The sequence below is a fragment of the Danio rerio genome, chromosome 21 (assembly GCF_049306965.1).
Source record: "Danio rerio strain Tuebingen ecotype United States chromosome 21, GRCz12tu, whole genome shotgun sequence".
NCBI lineage: Eukaryota > Metazoa > Chordata > Actinopteri > Cypriniformes > Danionidae > Danio > Danio rerio.
Window position 1 is genome coordinate 44126755 of NC_133196.1, and position 24298 is coordinate 44151052.

The 24298-nt window shown below is 39.8% G+C and overlaps 1 protein-coding gene across 8 annotated transcripts in view; it reads right to left on the reverse strand.

Annotated features, from left to right (window-relative positions):
- Positions 1-23629, reverse strand: part of elnb (elastin b) — a 44022-nt gene extending 20393 nt beyond the window's left edge. For 2 of the 8 annotated variants that reach the window (XM_017352793.3, XM_017352790.3), the window contains exons 1-43: positions 23472-23629; positions 22203-22427; positions 22021-22116; positions 21900-21926; positions 21637-21792; positions 21484-21552; positions 21350-21376; positions 20977-21255; positions 20685-20807; positions 20398-20469; positions 20053-20274; positions 19870-19956; positions 19727-19774; positions 19597-19647; positions 19470-19502; positions 19308-19379; positions 19167-19202; positions 18843-19082; positions 18717-18743; positions 17617-17937; positions 17497-17526; positions 16987-17205; positions 16862-16891; positions 16204-16554; positions 16053-16082; positions 15525-15749; positions 15412-15441; positions 14912-15121; positions 14775-14804; positions 14438-14659; positions 8213-8242; positions 7791-8120; positions 7663-7695; positions 7356-7577; positions 7218-7250; positions 5773-5838; positions 4052-4084; positions 3878-3967; positions 2099-2155; positions 1956-2003; positions 1602-1625; positions 1459-1485; positions 1279-1362 (exon numbers count right to left, since the gene is read on the reverse strand). In XM_017352793.3, the coding sequence (XP_017208282.1) occupies positions 1279-1362; positions 1459-1485; positions 1602-1625; positions 1956-2003; positions 2099-2155; positions 3878-3967; positions 4052-4084; positions 5773-5838; positions 7218-7250; positions 7356-7577; positions 7663-7695; positions 7791-8120; positions 8213-8242; positions 14438-14659; positions 14775-14804; positions 14912-15121; positions 15412-15441; positions 15525-15749; positions 16053-16082; positions 16204-16554; positions 16862-16891; positions 16987-17205; positions 17497-17526; positions 17617-17937; positions 18717-18743; positions 18843-19082; positions 19167-19202; positions 19308-19379; positions 19470-19502; positions 19597-19647; positions 19727-19774; positions 19870-19956; positions 20053-20274; positions 20398-20469; positions 20685-20807; positions 20977-21255; positions 21350-21376; positions 21484-21552; positions 21637-21792; positions 21900-21926; positions 22021-22116; positions 22203-22427; positions 23472-23547 (4741 nt within the window). In that variant the 5' untranslated portion in view covers positions 23548-23629. The remainder of the gene's footprint in view (positions 1-1278; positions 1363-1458; positions 1486-1601; positions 1626-1955; positions 2004-2098; positions 2156-3877; positions 3968-4051; positions 4085-5772; positions 5839-7217; positions 7251-7355; positions 7578-7662; positions 7696-7790; positions 8121-8212; positions 8243-14437; positions 14660-14774; positions 14805-14911; positions 15122-15411; positions 15442-15524; positions 15750-16052; positions 16083-16203; positions 16555-16861; positions 16892-16986; positions 17206-17496; positions 17527-17616; positions 17938-18716; positions 18744-18842; positions 19083-19166; positions 19203-19307; positions 19380-19469; positions 19503-19596; positions 19648-19726; positions 19775-19869; positions 19957-20052; positions 20275-20397; positions 20470-20684; positions 20808-20976; positions 21256-21349; positions 21377-21483; positions 21553-21636; positions 21793-21899; positions 21927-22020; positions 22117-22202; positions 22428-23471) is intronic. The other 6 variants (XM_068215896.1, NM_001048064.2, XM_017352794.3 and 3 more) reach the window with 6 other exon arrangements.
- Positions 23630-24298: the final 669 nt, after the last annotated feature.

The window sequence follows — 24298 nt, forward strand, 5'->3', positions numbered from 1 at the left end:
ATATTCATTTATGTAAACGCACAAAAAACAACATAACATCATAGAAGACACTGTAAAAAGCTCATTCCTAGACACTAGACTTTTCTGACCAGGTATTCGAGTGTCATCGAGTGTCAGAATGTTGTGGGACTGCTATACAGGAGTTATTATTATTGATTATCGATAATGAAAAACATAAACGCGGTTATTAATACATTAAAACATGTGCTTGTTTGTTGTAAAAATTCATTATAATGACAAAAAAATACCAGTTTGTGGAACTCCTTACTTCCGGGTTGAGCTATGCTGCCGTTGTGGCTGGTGTTTTCTGGGAAATTTTCTTACCTCTTGGGGAAAGTCTAAGGGGTAGAATTGGGATTGGACCTGAACCTGCTCATAGATTACATAGAAACCAGTTGTATCCACAGTAATTATCACAATTTAAAATAAGACCATATATAACCATTAAAACTCTTGTAATTTCCATTTTGTTCCCCTAAAGGTATATTACTGTTTGCCTCATGTTGAAGAAGCTGTCCAATGAATAAGAATAGCTTGTTTGCTATTACAGTTTGTTAAAAATTAAAATGAAAAAAAAAAAAGCTGAATCCAATTGAAGAAAAAAAAACACTTTTCTGACAAAACAGCATAAACGTGGTGCATAAGTATGTGAGCCCAAGATTGACTTTAACAGTAAGTGGTTTAAGTAAATTGATAAACAGTGGCTAAAAAGCATGCTAAAATCAGTAAATTTGATGAAATTACAAAGCACTGTTATCAACCAGTCATTCAAAAAGTTTTGCAGTTAGCCAGAGAGCGGTTGCATGAATATGAACAATTATTATCGCTTTTAAACTCTCAAGTAAACTTTTTAACATCAAGATGTAATGTTTACAGACTTTAATAGATTCTAAGTAAACTTGAACTGCAGACAAGGAGAAAACAGAGTGACTAGAAGTACACTCTAAAACAGGGGTGTCCACACTCAGAGGCCCGGTGTCCTGGTAAGTGTAGCTCCAACCCTAATCAAACACACCTGAACCACCTAATCAAGCTCTTACTAGATATACTAGAAACTCCCCAGCAGGTGTGTTGAAGCAAGTTGGAGCTAAACTCAGCAGGACACCGGCCCTCCAGGACAGCGTGTGAACACCCCTGCTCTAAAAGAAGTCCACTTTTTTTCCCAGTCAAAATTTGGGTAAATATGGACGTATATAAATATACATTTTTAATCCAATGATTTGAAATGTTCATTTTTAACTAAATATGACAAAATGCTAAGAGTCACGAGATGTCTACCTGGTCTTTCTCCAGCCAAAATGGGTATTCCAGTCCCGGCAACTCCATAAAGACCATCTGTATCGATGGGCCCACCAGTAACACCTTAAAAAATGACACATCGTTCAGCTTCTGTCATTTGTGAGTTTCAACTTAAGGGCATTAAGAGGTTCCATTGTTCATTAAATACAATGGACCCACCTGATCCCTCTACTGGTCCTCCAGATTCTGAAATAACCATAAAATAACACTGATGGCTAACAGGAATAGCCTGCTCATTTGTTCTTGTAAACGATTGATTATCCAAGATGTAAGAGACAGAAAAAAATGAAATATTTTCTCACCAGTTTTAGGTGCTTTCGTTCCACCTGCGCGTTCAAGAAAATGATGAAATTCAATTAAAATTCAGGAACAAACAAACTAACAAATAAATAATAAAATAAATTTCAATTCATGCTATTAACAAACCATTAATTAAGACTATTATTTCAATAATCTACTAAGCTGCTAATTGAAAGTTAGCAAGGTAGTAGTTGTGGTTAGGTATTGGGTTATATTATTAGGTATTGGGTATTGTTGTACTAATAAACAGTTAATATCTTAATAATAGGCCAAGCCAGTAGTTAATAGTATGAATTGAACTATTCTAAAGTGTTTCCAGTGTATGTTATGTACTGTAATAGAGTAGAAGTAATAACCTTGAGCTTCTCCAGTACCACGGGTTCCGCCATCAGGGCTGCCAATCACTAAACAGGGAACCAGAAAGTCGTGTAGTTATGACACTATTATGCATATTACATATATTTCTTAACATAATAAATGAAATACATGAATTAGTTACCTCCAGGTCTAAGACCTCCACGATCTGTTCCGGTAGCAAGTGGAATTGCTGTTCCTCCTATGATTCAAATGAAGATTGGAATAGTAATTCTGTTTTATAGAAATTATTGAGCCAATGATTACTAACTTACAGTACATTCGCCTTGCTTTGTTTCCTGAATCTGGTATACATTTAGCTCCATTTGCACCTCTTGAGATGTAATGTTGAGCACATAAGCACATTTTACACTGCAAAAAATGTTTTCCTACTTAGATGTTTTGTTTCTAGTTTAAATATCTAGAAATTCTTAAATCAAGAAGAATATTCTAGACAAGCAACACATATTGTCTTGTTTTAAGAAATAATACGCCAAATTGCTGAGGCATCCTTTCTGTATGGAGCCAGTCTATCCCTGTGCGCTGCCACTTTCCTGCCTCTTGGTGGCAACTTAACATGGTAAACAGCTTCCCCAATTCTCTCCAGTACAATGCAAGGCCCCACCCACTGTGCATCAAGTTTAGGGCACCTGCCCTTCTTTCTTTGCGTGCTGTGCACCCACACCCTCTCCCCCACTGCAAAGTGTCACCCTTTCCTTTTCAAATCATAATTTCGCTTCTGATACTAGTGTAACAGACTAAAGAAGGCCAGGAAGCGTTTAACAGTTCAAACTCATCTTTTAATGAACTTTTGCACATTGCAGACAGAGTAATCAATGTGCTTACTGGAAAGCAGCAACTCTCTCACACAAAAAAACACACCTGTATCCTCCAATGGGAAACCCCCCTCCCTCTCGAGGGCACAGACTCGCTTTTCCCCAAAATCTAGCCCCTTAACCCCCCACATTACAAATACATTCATTCATTCAGTCCCTTTATTAATATGGGGTCGCCACAGCGGAATGAACCGCCAACTTATCCAGCAAGTTTTTACGCGGCGGATGCCCTTCCACACAAACATTCACACACTACGGACAATTTAGCCTACCCAATTCGCCTGTACCCCATTTCTTTGGACTGTGGGGGAAACCGGAGCACCTGGAGAAAACCCAAGCGAACGCTGGGAGAACATGCAAACTCCACACAGAAACGCCAACTGAGCCGAGGATCGAATCAGCGACCCAGCGACCTTCTTGCTGTGAGGCGACAACACTACCTACTGCACCACTGCTTCGCCCATTACAAATACAAATACACCCCAAAATAAAACACAGGAACTGTCTTAAACCTTTTCTAGCATGCTACACTATATACATGTAAGGATGTGAGGCTGCTGCTGAACACTGCTTTTAGATCAAGTGATGCGGAGGCCTACAGCAAATCCAGGCCTAACCTGAAAAGGAAGGGGCATCAAACAAAGCAAGCACTGCTACAACCTAAAGGTAGAGGAACACTTCCCAACTCTGACCCCTGATGCAAGGGTATTCAAGCCACGAGTTATTACAAGTCAGGCAATGAGACAAAAGAGACAACAAGGAGCTGGCCACCAAATGATCACACACTCAGCTGAATATCAGCAACTCATACTTCCCTTCATAGATATCTAAACTGTACTAAGACGGATCAATGCATGCAAAGCTGCTGGCCTCTTGATACGTGCTAAGAGCATGTGCTGAGAAGCTCACAGAGGTCTTCAGAGACATTTTATCCTGTCCCTTAATCAAGCAGCATTTCCAACATGCTTTAAATCCACAAACATTGTGCCAAAGCACTCCTCACTGATATGGCTGAATGACTATTACCCCGTAGCACTCACTCACACCTACTGTATAAGTATTCATATCTTTTACTAGTAATCACCTACCAGTTGAAATTCCAGTTCCAGTGACCCCAGTTCCGCCAGTTGCTGGTACTGACCCACTTGGCACACTTCCAACTCCACCAACTGGCTGTCCTGTTAAAAATGTAGGGGTTGAAGTCTTAGCCTGATTACATATGATGTCTTAATTATAAAGATAAGAAACCATAAATGGTATACCATATTTAGGTAGTTTTTGTGCTCCTCCATACCCTTTGGAATGAAATATAACAAGAGATTAGATTCATCCACCAATTCTGAGGTCAATTAATGTTAGCTTTGCTTTGTCTTAAAGCTATGCTCCACACTGTAGATTTCTTTCTTCCATGAAAACAAACGCCTTCGTGTGCTTTTACCCACGTGGGGCGTGGGCGGGACTGTGACTTGCGCCTTGAAATGGCTGCTGGACCAGTTGGCCGCCCGCACTCAACGGACTGTTTTCCATTACCCCTGTTCCCATCCCCTGTGTCTATGTTGTGACTTGCCGGTGTGCTTATGCTAAGATAGGGCTGTTTTTCTCCCTTTTCTCACTTAATCAAGGGCAAGCTGAGGGGGTGTTTTTTTTTTGCCTAACTGTCCAAATGTATCTTTCTTCGTTTCTAAATGCTACCTCCTATGATCTGTCTCCCCTGAAAAGTTGTTTGTGATGTTTTGTGTATGGTCTGGGGCAGGGGCGGACTGGCCATCTGGCAATTCTGGCAAATGCCAGAGGGGCCGGACCATTTTTTAAATGTGGGCCGGTCAGCTATTTTTTTAATTTATTTTTTATATGTATTGTTTTTACATGCAGGCAGCTTTTATCTCTTGCAAGATGCGAGTATTATGATGATGATGATTATAGTAGTAACAATAATAATAAATGTTAAGCATTGGCCCAATCAGCAATGACCGACTGGATTCAAGATGGGCCGACCCAATTAGAGGTTATGCGGACGTAATCAAAATCTGGCAAGAATGTCAAACAAACAGTAAGTGCAACACAAGCTAATTGTCAGAGATGGACCATAAAAAAGGAAAGGCGGTGCGGAAAAGCTCACAGAAAGCAAAAAAAAAAAAAATGTCTCTAAAATCAAACGCTGCCAAATGCATAAATTTAACTGAAATAGTCTCGAAAGGGGGTAGCGCAGGGGCGCAGGAAGGTCGCTATTTCGAGCCTCGGCTGGATGAGTTGATGTTTCTGTTTGGAGTTTGCATGTTCGTGTGGGTTTCCGCCTGGCTTCCCTCACATGTGCTGTGAATTGGGTAGGCCTAATTGTCCGTAGTGCATGTATGTGAATGTGTGTGTATAGGGGTTTCACAGTGAGTTGCAGCTTGGAGGGCATCTGCTGCGTAAAACATATGCTGGGTAAGTTGGTGGTTTTTCCTCTGTGGCGATCCCTGATTAATAAAGGGACTAAGCCGAAAAGAAAATGAATGAAGGAAATGATTGCATAGATAAATTTGTTATAAATAGGTTGTTTTTGTTGCAGTGACATGTATTAAATGTATATTATTTCACCATCTGTACACCAATATAAGTAGTGGTTTTGCGTGTCCTTGCATGGGCTGTTTCGGTGTGGTAATGTGGGCTGGTGTGGCTACAGTGCCAGGGCTGATTTTTAGTCCCAGTCCGCCACTGGTCTGGGGGGCCAAATTTAGCTATACGAAAGCGTAGTGACAAATAAAGGCTTGATTGATTGATTGATTGATTGATTGATTGATTGATTGAACAAAGGTTTTTGAACATGTTGGGAACCCAGTTTGAGAAAAAACAACATTCAAACAAAAGCATCAGACATTATTTTTTTAATGTTCCACAGTAAAAAGAAATTAATGTAGTTCTGAGGATGACAATTAAAGGATGACAGAATTTTCTCTTTTTCGTCAATAACAGAAAAAAAATGTCACATTTCTTCACATACCTCCAGCTCCTGTTCCAGCTCCTGGCAAAGCACCTGTTCCCAAGGCACCTCCAAACCCAGGTAAACCTGACAAATCAAGCATGGCATTAACAGTGTTAATGTTGTAACATATCAAGGTAGACATTTTAAAACATTTGTTTTTTAAAAAAAATCTCAGTTGGTATCATGTGCTTTACATTTTTTTATATCACCTGTTATATTTGCAAAAGATTAATTCCATTTTAGTAATGTACTAGGGCCTGTATTAGGGCCTATATTATAGTATTAGGGCCTATATTATTCTCTATCTATATTAATAACTTGTGCGACAACCTTCCAAATGCCTTTTATCATCTGTACGCTGATGATACAGTGATTTATTGTTGCTCCCCTTCATTTTCTCAGGCCATTCAATTTTTACAGTCTGCTTTTAATATTGTTCTCGTCTTAAGGATCTTAAATTGGTTTTAAATGTAGACAAATCTAAATTAATGATTTTCACAAATTGTTTCACTCCTGTGCAGAACCAACCATTGATTACCACTGCCCAAGGTCAACAAATAAATTTAGTGTCCATCTTTAAGTATTTAGGCTTTCTACTCGATCAGGAGCTTTCTTTCAAAGAACACATAGCAAATTTGGTTAGAAAATTGAGAGTTAAGCTCGGATTTTACTATCGAAATGCTTTTCTCTTAAAGCTCGTAAACATTTGGTGTCTGCAAAATTTTTACTATTGATTGACTATGGTGATGTTTTATATATGCATGCTTCAAACAAATGTTATCAGCCTATAAACTCCGTCTATCACAGTGCTCTAAGGTTTGTTACAGGCTGTCAAAGACATACTCACCATTGTGAATTGTATGCCAAAGCTGAGTGGCCTTCTCTGTATGTAAGAGATGACTCTGGTCTACAAGGCTGTTCTGGGACTGGTGCCTTCCTACCTATGTTCCCTTCTCCAGAAGTCTAAAAGCCAGTATGCCCTACGCTCAAGTGAATCTTATCATTTGACTGTTCCCCGGGTTCGAACTGAAATAGGGAAGCGAGCCTTTTGTCATGCCGCCCCCTCATCCTGGAATACTCTTCAGTCTGAACTAAAGATATCTGAGCTCATCCCAATGACATCGTTTTGCTCTATCCTTTTTAACAAACAACAACAGTCCATTTCTCAATGTATGTGTTTTTAATTTATCGAAATGTGGTAAAGCTGGAAAACTGAACTGTATTTTTATATTATATTAATTTTCTATGTATTAATAATATTATTACATTTTTATTTTTTTATATAAATCGTGTGTTGCAGACCTCTTGGCCAGGTCACCCTTGTAAATGAATTCTTGATCTCAATGGGTTTTTATCTGGTTAAATAAAGAAACATAAATTCTATCTCTCCACACTGTAAAGTAGATCAATGGATAGTGAAAAGCTACTCGCAAAATATCAGTATGTACAGTTTTTCAACTTGCCATATTTAGCTGCTTTTGATCCAGGTCCATATCCTTATAGGCAAGAAATTGAAAAAGATAAGTTGATCAGACTACAGCATTAATACTGCACGTGTTCTATAACCATGAAAACTTCTCAATTCACCATGTTTAAATTACCTCCAGCGCCTGTTCCATACCCAGGACCAAGCCCTCCTCTACTCCCTGCTCCTACAGCACTACCAGGCAGTCCTGATCCTGCAAATCCAGACCCAGGACCTCCTAAAGTCCCTGGACCAAAACCACCAACTTGTCCTGCTCCCGTACCAAGTCCTCCTGCTGGACCAGTTCCCACCTGCCCCTGCAGGCCAAGTCCTGGAATCCCTCCACTCCCACCAGGACCTACACATGTTTAAAAAAAATAATTAATCTTGATTCAAAGCTGCAGAACAAAACACAATGTCAAAACTAGTTTAAAATGTCCTACCATATTTTAAGGCTTTTGCTCCACCTGGATAGGCTGCAGCCACAGATATTTGTGAAGAATAAATGTATAAGTTGCAATGAACAGTATGTCTAAATTGCATTAATGTTAAATAATATTTGTCAACATACCTCCAGATCCTTGACCAAATCCTCCAGCGGGCACTCCACCTGGTCCATAACCACCTGCAGGTACTCCTCCTGGTCCATAACCACCTGCTGGTACTCCTCCTGGCCCATAACCACCTGCCGGTACTCCTCCTGGCCCATAACCCCCTGCCGGTACTCCTCCTGGCCCATAACCACCTGCTGGTACTCCTCCTGGTCTATAGCCACCGACTGGTACACCCCCTGGTCCAATACCTGCAACTGGTGTTCCACCACCAGCTCCAACGCCTGGCACTGTTCCACTACCAAGTTGTCCCCCTGGCAATCCTACTCCACCAGCTCCAGCAATAATTCCTTTTGCGAAATGCAGAAATAATGTGTTAATTATAAATGGTGTGTTTGAACATCTATTCTAAAAAGAACAAGATTGTTTCATTTCCCCGTACCATATTTGCGAGCCTTGGCTGCGGAAATTCCTAGAATAAAAGTAGAGAAATATGATTTTACAATTGACTTCAGTATTGTGACGTGGAAGAATGAATAACCAGGGTCTCATTTATAAAGATCTGCATAGAAACCTTCCTAAAAGTTAAAGTGTCCCAAAATGTTTTTCTTCATTTATGTATTAATGATTAGGACAATGATTTAAAGAGGCGAAGCAGTGGCACAGTAGGGAGTGCTGTCGCCTCACAGCAAGAAGGTTGCTGGGTCGCTGGTTCGAACCTCGGCTCAGTTGGCGTTTCTGTGTGGAGTTTCCATATTCTCCCTGCCTTCACGTGGGTTTCCTCCGGGTGCTCCGGTTTCCCCCACAGTCCAAAGACATGCGGTACAGGTGAATTGGGTAGGCTAAATTGTCCGTAGTGTGTGAAAGTGTGTGTGGATGTTTCCCAGAGATGGGTTGCGGCTGGAAGGGCATCCGCTGCGTAAAAACTTGCTGGATAAATTGCCGGTTCATTCCGCTGTGGCGACCCAGGATTAATAAAGGGACCAAGCCGACGAGAAAATGAATGAATGAATGATATAAAGATGTTAAATTGAATCAATATTTACGTTAAATATATATACCTACACATCAAGTTTTTGTATGATCACAACCTATGCATGAAAAGTGGTGTACACGCTTCCACCTGTGTTTTTTGTGAATGTTTTTTTTTGTAAATGTGAATGCCACATTTATAGATAAGCCCCCAGCCGTCTCATCCATGCTCAATACCCCAGCTGAGGTGAGTCCCTTGAGCAAGGCACTAAAGTCACAACTGCTCTGCTCCATGGAGAGCAAACTGCTCTTTGTGAGTTCGCAGGTCTGGGTCATTTTGGATAAAAGCATCTGCTAATTAAAACAAGGCTGAGTTTTATTTTGGTGCTCCCCCTCACTATCTTGCACTTGGTTGGAGGGGACTGTTGATATTCTGCCCAAGATCGCAGACTGATGTAATCAGAGAAAGAAAGACATTTCGGAGTGGAAGCAAATTTTCAGATTTTGTCAATTTGGATTTCATCCAGACCCCTAAGCTAATTGCATGTTCAAAATCTTGTTTGATGTTTAAAAATCGGGGCATCAACAGGCCCTTCCCAGCATGTTTTTTTTTTTTTTTTTTTGCTTAATTGGAGAGGATGGTAATATGCACTCACCGAACATTTTAAAAGGTACACCTATCCATCTGCTTGTTAATGGACATTTCTGCTAATCACATCAGGCAATTACTTGACAGCAACTCAATGCATTTAGGCATGTAGACATGGTCAAGACCAGGGGTCACCAACCTTTATGAAACTGAGAGCTACTTCTTGGGTATCGATCAATGTGGAGGGCTACCAGTTTGATAAACATTTCTCAAATAACAAATTTCAACAATGATTTAACAGGGTAGGAAATACCCTGTATTTAATGTATCAATGTGCAACACTTTATTTTTATATATCTCTGCAAATATTAACATTTTTAAATGATTACTTTTATATTAGATGGAGCTTACTGGTAAGTGGCGCTATGGTGAGCTATTTTTAGAAAAGGCCTGCGGGCAACACATGTGGTCCTTGCGGGCTACCTGGTGCCCATGGGCACCATATTGGTGACCCCTGGTCAAGACGATCTGCCGCAGTTCAAACTGAGCATCAGAATGGGGAAGAAAGGTGATTTCTGTGCTAATGCCTTGATGATGCCAGAGGTCAAAGGAGAATGGCCAGACTGGTTCGAGGTGATAGAAAGGCAACAGTTACTCAAATAACCACTCAATATAATTGAGGTATGCAGAAGAGCATCTCTGAATGCACAACATGTCCAACCTTGAGGTGGATGGGCTACAGCAGCAGAAGACCACACCGGGTGCCACTCCTGTCATCTAAGAACATTAAACTAAGGCTACAATTTTTACATTTTTTAAATATTTTCTTGGCACACTTTGGGCCAATTAGTACCAATTGCGCATTTTGTCAATGCCACAGCCTACCTGAGTGTTGTTGCTGACTATGTCCATCCCTTTATGACTACAGTGTACCCATCTTTTGATGGCTACTTCCAGCAGAATAACGCACCATGTCATAAGGCGCAAATCATCTCAGCCTGATTTCTTGGATATGACAATGAGTTCACTTTACTCAAATGGCCTCCACTATCACCCAAACTCAATCCAATCAAGCACCTTTGGGATGTGATGGAACAGGAGAATCGCATCATGGATGTGCAGCCGGCAAATCTGCAGCAACTGCATGATGCTACAATGTCAGTATGGACCAAACTCTGAGGAATATTTCCAGTACCTTGCTGAATCTATGCCATGAGCTATGGATTAAGGCAGTTCTGAAGGCAACTGTTCTATTGGATCTGCATTGATTACAATGTCTTTTTTCTTGTCATAACAGTTCAGAAGTTTCATAATAACCCTGAGTTGCTAATACTCCACCTTTTTTTCTCATGAGAATTTCAATAAGTGATCCTACCAAGGGTTAAAAGATGTCTAATAGCCATCCATGTGCAGAGTTCTAAATTGGGGCAGACTACGCTGACTTCCCATGAAAACACACCTCATCTGAGCATGAACATGCAGTTCTTTACCTCTGTTTACAAGCTAATAAAAGAAAGATGATAGAGCAAGTTCAAGATGTCACTTTAGAAAAAACTTGGCTAGGACATTGTGACATATTGGTAAGCTAAGAGAAAAAAGAGCTGAATATTAAAATCTAACTGATCATCACTATCCAGTGGATAAACAACTTTGGGATTCAACAACATTAAACATACACTGATTGAAAGATGCAGATATCAACTGAACACTGATAAGACTACAATGGCTTTGGAATGTTGTGGCTAAACCCAAAGAAAGAAAGGTCATCTTGGGCTATACCTGGCTGGATGTGCTACTTAGGTTTCCAGATTTGCCAGGTTTTAATTAAACTTTAAGAAAAGGTTGAAGCTATCAGTTTCTTGTAACATTGCATTACTGTGGTTTGTGAGACATCAGATAGAATATGCTTTGTTGCTATCTGTCTTTGAATTCCTGCACAAATAAAGACATACTATTTGCAGGATTTTATAAAGTGTTGACCAGAAACTCAATTTGCAGTTTTGTTGAGAAAGATAGTAAGCTATACAAACATTAGGTAACACTTTATAATAACTACACACTATAAATCGTTTATTAAGCATTAGTATCTAGTGAATTCATCATCTGTTAAGCATTAACTCTACATTAATAAGCGTTAGTAAGCAGTTTATAACTGCAGCTACAAATGCTGTATTCTTGACTTGCAAACATATTTAAAATGTGTTTAATAATCGTATTTTCATACTTTGTTAATGATTTATTTTTCATTACTAAATGAAGTATTGCATTATTTACAAACCATTTGTATTTAAGAGTAGTTGAGGGTTTTTAGGATCATTCACAATGAGTTAGTAAATGATTAATAAACTATTGAAATCAACAGTTATATGTTTTATTATTCAGGCATATATTAATGTTTACTAAATATGTTAATAAATGCTTTATTAACTCAACTTCATCTAGTTTTGTGACCTAATCTAATGTGAGGACTATTTATGCTTTATAAATCCTTTATAAATGACAAATAAAGGCTCAGTTAAATTCTAAACAAAAAAAATGACACTATTCATTCCTATTCATTTATTTGTCCTTCATAATGTCCTATTCATTCATTTCAAATAAAAAATAAATCTTTGCAACCTAATCTAAAATACAATCACTGTAGAGTTTAAACATTGCATCTTATTATATTGTTAAATTATTATATTGTTGTTGTTGTTTTGTTGGATGTTGTATTTTGACACTCCTGTTATTCAGCAACGTTTAAACTTTATCAAAATTGTACTTTTTAGAAAAGATTGCAAAGATGTTTTGTTCATTTGATTCTGAGCCTTTAATAGTCATTTATAAGGGATTTATAAAGCATGAATAGTCCTCACTTTAGATTAGGTCACAAAACTGCATGAAGTTGAGTTAATAAAGCATTTATTAACATATTAGTTAACTATTAATATATGCCTGAATAATAAGATATATAAACATTGATTTCAATAGTTTATTAATAATTTACTAACTCATTCTGAATCATCCTAAAACCCTAAACTACAAATGGTTTGTAAATAATGCAATACTTAATTTAGTAATGAAAAATAAATCATTAACTAAGTATGAAAATACAATTATTTAACACATTATATAGGTGCTTATAAGTCAAGAATAGAGCATTTGTAGCTGCAGTTATAAACTGCTTACTAACGCTTATCAATGTAGAGTTAATGCTTAACAAATAATCAATTCACTATTTACTAATGCTTAATAAATGATTTATAGTGTGTAGTTTTTATAAAGTGTTACCAAACATTAAATGTTATGCCACATCCATTATTGCCCCTTTACTGTGGATAGCATTAGTGAGGGGAGGATAGGCATCAGTACATACTGTAGTTATCTATGTAGTAACTTGTACTAAAGAATTTTACACTTTGTGTTAAAAGTCAAGATATAGGGCACTTCTACTGATGCACAACATTTTGTTTAATATTATAGCAATTGTGAAAAAAAAAAACTTAAAAGCTAATGATCAGGCAGAAAACTACCATTAAATTTGATCATTTATGTTCGAAACACGGTAATTTCCACTTTCTAAGAGTTTCAAGACATTTAAGATTCATTCACTCACTATCCTTCGGCTTAGTCCCTAATTTTTTAGAGACTCTGGCATGTGTTTAATGAAGAGTATGCCCTTCCAGCCACAACCCAGCACTGGGAAACACCCATACACTCTCATTCACACACACTCATACACTACAGCCAATTTTAGTTTACTCAAACCTAGTGGAGGAAACTGGAGCACTTGGAGGTGCAAACCATGCAAACTCCAAGAAGGTGCAAACTCCACTCAGAAATGCAGCCTGGAGCACGGTGACTCAACCAGTGATTATCCAGCAACCTTCTTGCTGTGAGGCAACAGTGCTATGCACTTAGCCACCTGGGGCATCATGTATCAACGCTGCGTACGCACAAAAACTTTGCGTACGCCAGGTTTCACGCTCAGAATCGCTCACGTTTGGATCCACTAACAATGAACTGAACGTGGAAATGTGCGCAGCTCCACGCCAGCTTTATGGCAGGCGTACGCACATTTTTTGTGTGTGTCTGTTTTATTTCCATTGGCGACTCCTAGAGGCAGTTGTGTTAAATTCCTCTCTACAAAGTGTCTGAGCCTTGCAATGGCAGCTGTATGAGACGGGTTCATCTAGCAGGTATATAAGATTTCCATACCATACAGTTGACCAGCCAAACATTAAAGCACAATTTGTAGCGGTCGCCTTTTTTCCCAATGTTATCTGATTCTGAGCTATCTACTGCACGCACATTGCTATAAAGACACTATCTGAAGATGAATTTGCATACGTGAATCAGAAACATTTCTATTTAATAAATGTGCAAATAAAATATGATGCACAAACTTATTAAAGATTCCTATTTGTCTTTCTCGTGATAAATAGTTGGCAAAATCTGATATGTAGCGGGGGAAAAAAGAAGAAAGAGTTCATCAGACGCTGGATTCGAACCGAGTTCATGTTCGAACGTGTCAAAACATGTTGACCACGCCTTACAAGCTACTCCAATGAAACTGTTGAGGGTACTGCAACATTTTATACCTATAAATGACACTATTTCTTTTCTAATTGACTCAGTGCGATGTTCAGACCCAACTGTGCTAACCGCATCAGCTAAACTCTCCCACTCCCTTTTTTTCTTTTGTTGTTAATTCCGGAGAACAAACTTGCAAATAACACCGCTTTTCTCCGGTCTACCTCCAAAAGCAGCACCTCCAATTCACATTCTGTTTAAAGTTTCTCTTCTTGCTTGCTTTTGCCATTGCTTTTTCGTTGGGTTTTGCCAAAGTATAGTCATTAGCATATTCATAAGGGGGAGGAGGCAGGGAGGGGTTTTGTGCTCGTGCATGTAGCGCTCAGTTTCACGTTCATTCAGATGTACAAAAGAATATGCGTGAGATTCGGTGTACGCAATGTTTCATACATCTGAATTTTTTTCTGCGTACGCACATTTACAGCTTTGTGCGTACGCAAGGCTTTAGTAAGATTTCCACGCAAGTCTTCGTACATGAGGCCCCTGGACATTTAAGACTTACAATTTAAATCATTAAAAATACGTATTTACCTCCAGGTCCATATCCACCTCCAGGAACACTCCCTGGTCCAAAGCCACCACTGGGTGCCCCTCCTGAACCATAACCTACACCAGGGATGCCTCCTTGTCCAACTCCAGATCCTGGTAACCCTCCTGCCCCACCTGGTGCAATACCGGTGCTTGGTAATCCACCTGGAATACCTGCAGCTAATCCAGTGCCTGGACCTAAACCTGTACCTCTACCAAGTAGACCTAGAAAAGTAGAATTTGGTTTTCAAGTTGTCATCCACAAATAAAACCATCATAATACATTAAACCATAACGTTGTACTGGTAAATTATAATCATTGTATTAAAGGATGTTTTACCATATTTTCGAGCTTTTGCCTCTGCATATCCTGCAAAACACCACAGTATTTGACATGAAAATGTTACAATTTTCACAATTGTTTTTGCTATTTACTTAATGCAATATGGTTGTATAATTCGCAACCAGTTCCACAACCTGGGAGTCCTCCAACTCCTCCACTAGGAAGTCCACCAGCTCCTCCACCAGGTAATCCACCAAGTCCAGTTCCTAGTCCACCAGTTCCAAGTCCACCGCCAAGTTGTCCACCAGTCCCAAGACCTCCACCAGGTAGTCCACCAAGTCCAACACCAGCTGCTCCACCTGGTAATCCTCCGGTACCTAAGGTCCCTCCACGTCCAAGCTGAGCTACAATAGCATTATCAGTGGATGTTCATGTCTTAACTTAGCTTTCTCTGACTGTGCTTGTGTCTCACAAATAAAAAAAAGATGTAAAATCTTGATGTTTGGAAGGAGATTGCATTGGTATAATGACAGAGTGATTTCATTTAATTTTCTCTTTTAACTTTTTATTAAGTCAAACAATAGATCAGAGAATTAGGTTTAACATTGTTAGAAGTTAATGTTAAGCAATAATGAAATAATCAGAATTCCTTTACCATACAGCATGTTTAAAAATTGATTCAAATTTGTTTTACCATATTTTCGAGCCTTTGCCTCTGCATATCCTGCAAAGCAACAAAGTATGTTATATTCAATATGATCACAAAACTTATAATCTTATAAACTTATAATCACTATAATCTGGTACCAATTCCAGAACCAGGGAGTCCTCCAGCTCCCCCACCAGGAAGTCCACCAGCTCCACCACCAGGTAATCCACCAAGCCCACCTCCAGGTAACCCTCCAGTTCCTAGTCCACCTCCAAGTTGCCCACCAGTCCCAAGACCTCCACCAGGTAGTCCACCAAGTCCAACACCAGCTGTTCCACCTGGTAATCCTCCGCTTCCTAAAGTCCCACCACGTCCAAGCTGAGCTGCAATAGAATTATCAGCGAATATTCATCTCTTAGCTTTCTTATGATTTCTATGACTGGTTGAATCTTACAAATTGCATATGATGTAAAATCATACAATCTTGAGTTTTGGGAGGAGACTGCATTGATATAATTACACAGTGATTTCAAATCATTTTCCCTTTTAACTTAGATTTTTTTAAAGCCAAACAATAAAGCAAAAAATATATATTTTTAACATTACAAAACTGTTTTAAGCATCAACAAAACCATCATTATTCTTTTACCATAAAGTATGTTGTATTCAATTCAAAGTTGGTTTACCATATTTTCGAGCCTTTGCGTCTGCATATCCTGCAAAGCATCAAAGTATATTATATTAAGTACTATACTTCATAATTTGTATAATATAAAATATTACCATGGAACCTTAAAATAAATTTATTTAATGCAATGTGGTTGTATAATCGAGTACCAATTCCAGAACCAGGGAGTCCTCCAATTCCACCACCAGGAAGCCCGCCAACTCCTCCACCAGGTAATCCTCCAAGCCCACCTGTAGGCAGCCCTCCAGTTCCTAGTCCACCAGTTCCAATTCCACCTCCAAGTTGCCCACCAGTCCCAAGTCCACCTCTAGGTAGACCCCCAGTTCCAAGTCCACCTCCAAGTTGCCCACCAGTCCCAAGTCCACCTCCAGGTAGACCCCCAGTTCCAAGTCCACCTCCAAGTTGCCCACCAGCCCCAAGACCTCCACCAGGAAGTCCAACACCAGCTGTTCCACCTGGTAATCCTCCAGTTCCTAAAGTCCCACCACGTCCAAGCTGAGCTGCAATAGAATAATCAGCGAATATTCATCTCTTAGCTTTCTTATGGTTTCTATGACTGGTTGAATCTCACAAATAGCATATGTAAAATGTAAAATCACACAATCGTGAGTTTTGGGAGGAGATTGCATTGATATAATTACACCGTGATTTAAAATCATTTTTCCTTTAAACTTGGATTTTTTTTATTAAAGCCAAACAATAAAGCAAATTTTTTTTTTAAACATTACAAAACAGTTTGGAGCAACAATGAAACCATCATATTTTTTTACCATAAAGTATGTTTAATTCAATTCAAAGTTGGTTTACCATATTTTCGAGCCTTTGCGTCTGCATACCCTGGAAATAATCAGAGTATATAATGTCAAATATGACTACCAAAACGTTTCAAACGTCATAAAAGTTAATATATACATGGTTGCATAGTTTTGTACCAGTTCCAGAACCAGGGAGTCCACCAATTCCACCAACAGGAAGGCCACCGGCGCCTCCACCAGGTAATCCACCGAGCCCACCCCCAGGTAGACCATAAGTTCCAAGTCCACCAGTTCCAAGTTGCCCACCAGCCCCAAGACCCCCACCAGGAAGTCCAACACCAGCTGCTCCACCTGGTAATCCTCCAGTACCTAAAGTCCCACCACGCCCAAGCTGAGCTGCAAAGGAATTAACAGTGAATATTCATGCCTTTATTGTCTTATGGTTTCTTCGTCTGTCGTAGATTCTTACAAATTACATATAAAAATATAAAAGCATGAAATCATTGGCCGAATAATTCTATTCCATTAATTCTATTTTCTCATTTAGCTTTGATTTTAAGAGGCTAAACAAGGAAATAAAGTCTAAAATTTTGTTCAAACATATCTTAATGACAAATGAATTGAAAAATGTAAAAATATTTGTCTTTAATGAAGTCAATGTTTAAGACGCATACAGTAAAGTCTTACCATATTTTCTTGCTTTAGCGGCAGCATATCCTAAAATATGGCAGAATAGTTGTCATCACTTTATTCTGAATGATAATAGTAGAACAAACTTACAAACAATTATGACTTATTTCAAGTTACCTTCGGGACTAATTCCAGATCCAGGAAGTCCTCCAGCTCCAAGACCACCCCCTCCCACACCAGAACCAGGAAGTCCACCAGCTCCAAGACCACCCCCTCCCAAACCAGAACCAGGAAGTCCTCCAGTTCCAAGACCTCCTACTCCCACACCAGAACCAGGAAGTCCCCCAGTTCCAAGACCTCCTACTCCCACACCAGAACCAGGAAGTCCTCCAGTTCCAAGACCTCCTACTCCCACACCAGAACCAGGAAGTCCTCCAGTTCCAAGACCTCCTAGTCCCACACCAGAACCAGGAAGTCCACCAGTTCCTACCCCTGAGGCTGAAATAAAACAAAAAGAGAATAAAATGACATATTACATATCAAAATTGAGCTGATCCTAGCTGGTCCTCTGTTTTTATGCTTACAGAGAGTATTTGCAACATAAACTTCCAAACCAGCAAAATAAACTCTTCATTTTTCATGGTTACTTTGTAAAAATTGCTGTTCAAAAAGTCAAGGGTTAAGGTTTAATTCTTAGATTTCTCTTCTTTGCAAGTGTTTTTTTTTTTTTTTTTTAATATAATTTCCATGAAAGTTAAAATTAAATTCCATGGAATGGTTTGGAGCCCTGCTGAAAAATCCAGCTTAAACCAGCCTAGGCTGGTTGGCTGGTTTTAGCTGGTCGACCAGGCTGGTTTTAGAGGGGTTTTGGCCATTTCCAGGCTGGTTTCCAGCCATTTCCAGCCTGGTTTTAGCTGGTCAGGCTGGAAAATGACCAGCTAAATCCAGCTAAAACCAGTTTGACCAGCCTGGTTTAAGCTGGACATAGCTGGTTTTGGCTGGGCTCCCAGCCTGGCTAGGCTGGTCAAGCTGGTTTTAGCTGGTCATCTCCCAGCCTGACCAGCTAAGACCAGGCTGTAAATGGCTGGAAACCAGCCTGGAAATGGCCAAAACCACTCTAAAACCAGCCTGGTCGACCAGCTAAAACCAGCCAACCAGCCTAGGCTGGTTTAAGCTGTTTTTTTCAGTAGGGAGGCCATTATGGACAGAAGCCAGCTGGCAGATCTGGCAGATAACATGTAGATTTGTAGATAACATGAATATGGTGGTTTTCTTACCATACTTCCGAGCCTTAGCCCCAGCTCCTAATGGGAGATAATTAATTGACATTATAACACTTACACACTTACATGATTTGATAATCTCTAAATATATTTTATTTTTGAAGGAAATCATAAATTTACCCCCAGGATAGATGCCACCAGCTCCTGGATATAAGCCCCCAGGAGTTGCTCCCCCAGCTCCAGGAATGCCTCCAACACCTGGTATACCAGCTGCACCTGGAACACTGCCTATTCCTGGCACAGTGCCTGCACCAGGTACACCACCTAATCCTGGCACACCACTTGTACCTGTTATACCACCGGCACCAGGTACTCCTCCTACACCAAGCCCACCACCTAAACCAGGAACACCAGCAGCCCCTAAAAGAAAGTTAAAAGTATCAAGCGTGTTCTCAAGAAATGTGCTCCAAATAAACTTTTACATTTTGTTCCTGTTTGACTTACCATACTTGGCAGCTTTAGCCTGAGACTTTGCTGCACCTTGATGAAAAAAAATAAATTGACTGACAAGTATAATGTATGATGGTAGATCTCGAAAATGAAAAAGTACAGTGAATAAAGGGAAGGAATTTAAAATGCCTCTACCTCCAGACTTTGGTGATATAAGAGGATATCCACCAAACACGCCAGGTATTTGTTGACCAAAACCTCCACGACCTCCAAAATAAGAAAAGATAATTGAATTCTGTTGAAAGTAGATTTCTTATCTTTTACTGCAAGAATTATTCTTTCAATAATTATATTTACCATTGGCTCCAAGTGCACCTTGACCAAGCTGCCCTATAAACAGCAAATTAAGAGACGTAGGCTCTAAAGTTTTTTAATTGCTAGATAAAGGTATAATTAACAAAATAATAAAATTTGTAAAGCTCACCAGTTTGCGTTCCTGTGGCTACACCTGGCAGAACTCCTCTTCCACCAAAGCCTACATATAAAAACTGAATTGTAGACTTGTTGCGTTTGTAAAGATGCTTTTAAAACTGTCAAATATTACTGTCACTCACCCTGTCCAGGAACAATACCCCCTTGGTATAGGCCAGGAATCCCAACACCTTGTTTGTTTGAATAAACAGAAAAGGGATTTCACATCAAAAGTTTGTCAAAACTACTCCATCAAAAATGTGCTACATTAGAAGAATGATATTACCTGGTACTGGTGCCTTCCCAGGCTTTCCAACTTTACCTCCAGTGCCTGGCCCAATTCCTGGTAGTCCGGTTTGTGGGAGAAAAGACGCTAGGAGCCATAATAGATTAAAATGTTACAAGCTATTTATCATGATAATTAACAAATAAAACAGTCGCTTAGCAATAATGACTTTGAAAAACCTACATCCACCAGGTGCAATTCCTACTCCTCCAGTTCCAGTGCCACCAGGTCCAATTCCCACACCTCCAGTCCCAACTCCAGTTCCACCTGGACCTAGTCCTGTTCCCCCTGATCCAATTCCTGTGCCACCTGGTCCAATCCCTACACCTCCAGGGCGAACTCCAGCACCCCCAAGTCCAAATCCAGCACCACCTAGACCAGTTCCTGTACCACCAGGTCCAATTCCTATTTTACAAGAATCAAATTTGTGGGTACAGTTTAAATACCAAAAGATTTAGTCATACCAGAAGTAACAGAACATAAAACATTTATGTAAGCCAAAACTCACACCTACAGATCTAATTTTACCTGGTTTTGGTGGTTTCTGGCCTGCTGCTCCAGGATAAATACCTCCTGGCCCACCATATCCACCATAGCCACCTAAAAACAAATTCCATTTCTTCTTTATTTAACTGTTGTTAAGACAAATCATGTTTTCAATCCAATGTAAATTTTTTGTCAATGGTGAGGTTAAAAAATTAAACTTAAAAAAAGATTGAAAAAATGGAAACAATTAGTTTTAAAGTTTCACAACACTAGTAAAATGTTAATTGTTTTATATCTTTAATATTGGAGCAAAGTAAATGCATCCCTACCACCTGATGGGTAGCCTGTTCCAGTACCTCCTGGTGTAAGTGGAATAGCACCAAACCTGGGATCTCCTGCTCCTAGAGTTCCTGTTCCAAATGGCCCAGCACCACCCCCAGGCCCAACATAACCTAAATTTGAACCATTAGAGGCAAATGCATGTCATGCAAATGTAAAAGTTACTTATTTAGTATTGAATATATTTTGACTTTAGTCATCATAGTAATTGAGAAGCAATATTTTGTTGTTCACAATGAAAAGAACAAATAAAAATCTTTCTTTTTTTAGTGATCCTCATACCCGGTTTTCCAGGTTTTCTGCCTGCTCCTGGCACAATGCCACCAGGTCCAACACCACCGGGGACAATGCCTCCTGGTCCAACACCACCGGGGACAATGCCTCCTGGTCCAACACCACCAGGGACGATTCCGCCTGGTCCAACGCCACCAGGGAATATTCCTCCTGGTCCAACACCACCAGGAACAATTCCTCCTGGCCCAACACCACCTGGGACAATGCCACCTGGTCTGATACCACCTGGAACAACACCACCAGGTCCTATTCCTCCAGTACTAACACCTATATAGTGAGAAAAGTCCCTTAAATTTGTTCGTGAAGATCAACTCTATTTTTTATCCAATAAGACCAACAGAAAATCTTACAAGTTGCTAACCTGTTTTGGGGGGCTTTCCACCCACACCTTTAAGCAGCAAAGAAACACGAATTTTTAAAAATCTTATATATTTAGATTATGGTTTTAAATATATCCACATGTAGTTTAGCATTAAGTTTAATGAAATTTCTTACCTATTCCAGCACCCCCTGGACCAACACCACCAATGCCAAGTCCTCCCACTCCAGTGCCTACACCAATTGCTAAAGAAAAAAAATTAAATTGTCTGTATAGGAATATGGTGTTTCTAACTTTAAGTGTAACTTGATACAGTAGAGTTTCTGTACCTGGTACTCCTGTGCCAGTACCTCCAACCCCTGTACCAACACCAAAACCACCAGGTACTAAACCTCCAACACCAGGACCCGCTGGCCTCAATCCAAGGCCTCCAAGACCAACACCTGTACCACCTGCTCCAATTCCTGGTAGACCTCCATATCCTCCTGTGCCATGACACAATGACATTTTCAACTGATATACAGACATTTTTTTTCTGCCAATCATTATAAACAAAATTAATCAAAAATGTTTTGCTTTTGTTACAACTCACCTGTTTTAGGAGGCTTGACAAATGGCCCTGTAAAAAAGATCAAAGTGATTGTTGCAGATTTAAATAATTTGATGCTCTGTTTTCATAATTACATTAGTTAAGTAAAGTTTTAATTAACAACCTGTTCCAAGTCCTGCTGTGCCTAATCCACCAGTACCAAGTCCTCCTGTACCAAGCCCTCCACCACCAGGCCCAATTCCCCCAAGACCTCCAGCACCTAGTCCAACCCCAAGGACAAGATCGTCATAACACTGCTGTTGACACTAATCATGAAATGTTCAAGAATAAAATGTAAACACTCACCAGTTCCAGGCCTAATGCCAGTTCCTGTTCCGAGACCACCAAGACCAGTACCTAGACCTAATCCTGTTCCAACTCCTCCAGGACCAACTCCTGGCCCTGCACCACCGATTCCAGCACCATATCCACCCCCAGGACCTGTTCCAATGCCTAGTCCGGCTCCAGTTCCAACACCAGCCCCTAATCCGGCTCCAGGGCCTCCCCCTGCACCAGCTGGTATGTAGATTCCTAAGAGAGAAAGGGAACATTAATAAATCCCTTTATTAATATGTCCCATGCAGTGTAGCGTGCCAGATCAGGCCATAAGGAATCATTTACATGTGTATTTGACTAAAAAGAAATGCAGAAGTTGATAGGAAGTGGGAAAATAAAGAGAATTCTGAAACATTATTACACTGAATTCAAAGCAGAAATGACCAAATCTGCTAAAAGGCTGTAAACAAAACTGTTGGCACTGCAAACACATACTTTTTTATTTTATTGTTATGTCGGACAATGTTTCACTCCTGCAACACATTACCAGTTTATGAGGACCATGCCTGTCCTTTGCTCACTGATGATGCCACATACCCAAGGGCTTCCAACTAATCTCTACATCTTTCATGTGAAGCCTCGAACAGCACTGAATTCATTACCGCATGCAATTTGGAGGCATAGGTAAACAGAATGGATGGGATTTATTCAAAGAACAACATCCTACACCCAACCTTATCCAAGAGCTTTGAACTATAAAAACTGAAGTTCTCTGTTCTACAAACCCACTGGGAAATGCTGGAAGGTTGTTAGTGTATGATGTAATGCTCTAGAGTAGAACTTCTCAGATCTTTCCTTCTACATGAGTAAAAGGCAAGTGGGAATCCTTGTTTTATCTATAAACATTTACAGTAAATGCTTAGCTAACTATTTTTGTTGCTTAAATAGATCGTCATGACGTTTATTACAGAATTCATAAAATTCAAACATTACAAAAACTATTATAAAACAAGATGTGTTTATTATTTTTACTCAAACTCACTTTAAGGGTCAGCTTGTAAAGTAAACCACATGTTGACAGTGTTGTCCAACCACTAAAAAGTTTAAGATACACTGATCAGTATAGAACAAGACCTCCAATTAAATTTACACAATGAGCCATCTTGCAACAATAAGCCATTCTGCAACAATTCACACCATTCCATCAGAACCACAGCGAGCAGTGTGCAATTGATGCTATAACTGCAGTACACCTGTAATGCAATAAGAAACAGTCGAATGAGTTTGAAGACACCTTACCTCCTTGAAGGGAGGATCTACACAGAACCAGCAGGAGAAATCCATGCAAGAGCAGAGGTACCTTCCTCCGGGCCATCCTGCTCTGTAATAACCCTCTCCACTCCCAAACTGTGGGTTTTATCCCCCAAAAGCAAATCACTGCACACCCATGTCTTGAACAAGAAGGATAAGGGGTGGGGGGTCAGTATGAAAGAGAGAGAGAGAGAGAGAGAGAGAAAAGAATGTAAGCATGAAGGAACACTACGTAATTAGGGAAACTAACACACTTGGGTCTTGTACAATATGCTTTTTTTCAGGTTTTTTTAAACCCCACCCCTACCCCCCCTAAATGACTGGTGCTAGTGCATTTATTTGAGTCACTTCTGCCAACATGAGTCAAAGTGTTGGCCCCCAAAAAAAAGACAGATATTTGAGGATCGTAGAGCGAGAAAGCCTCTCTCTTTCTCTCTTAACATCTACCTCACCGACCAGCACGTCTGCCAGATATTCTCATGGAGAGCATTACTTTTTTTATCCAATCAAAAATGGCAAGAAATCACTCCAGATAAGGATATTATGCGATCTATTGTTTCCAGCTACGGGGGTGTAAGTAATATTTAAGAATCAGACCCATCATTCAATCGTTCAGGAAGGAAGAAAGCTCACCTCCTGAGGATTACAGTCACTTGGCCATACTCCAGATTTCACTCTATTGTTATTAACATATGAGTCCCCCAGGAATGCATGAAATCATGTATGTGATGGAAAAACACTAAATGGGTGTGTGTTGGAACACATTATTGAAGGTTGACAACACAGAATTTAATAACCCCTCTAGCCCCAAAGCC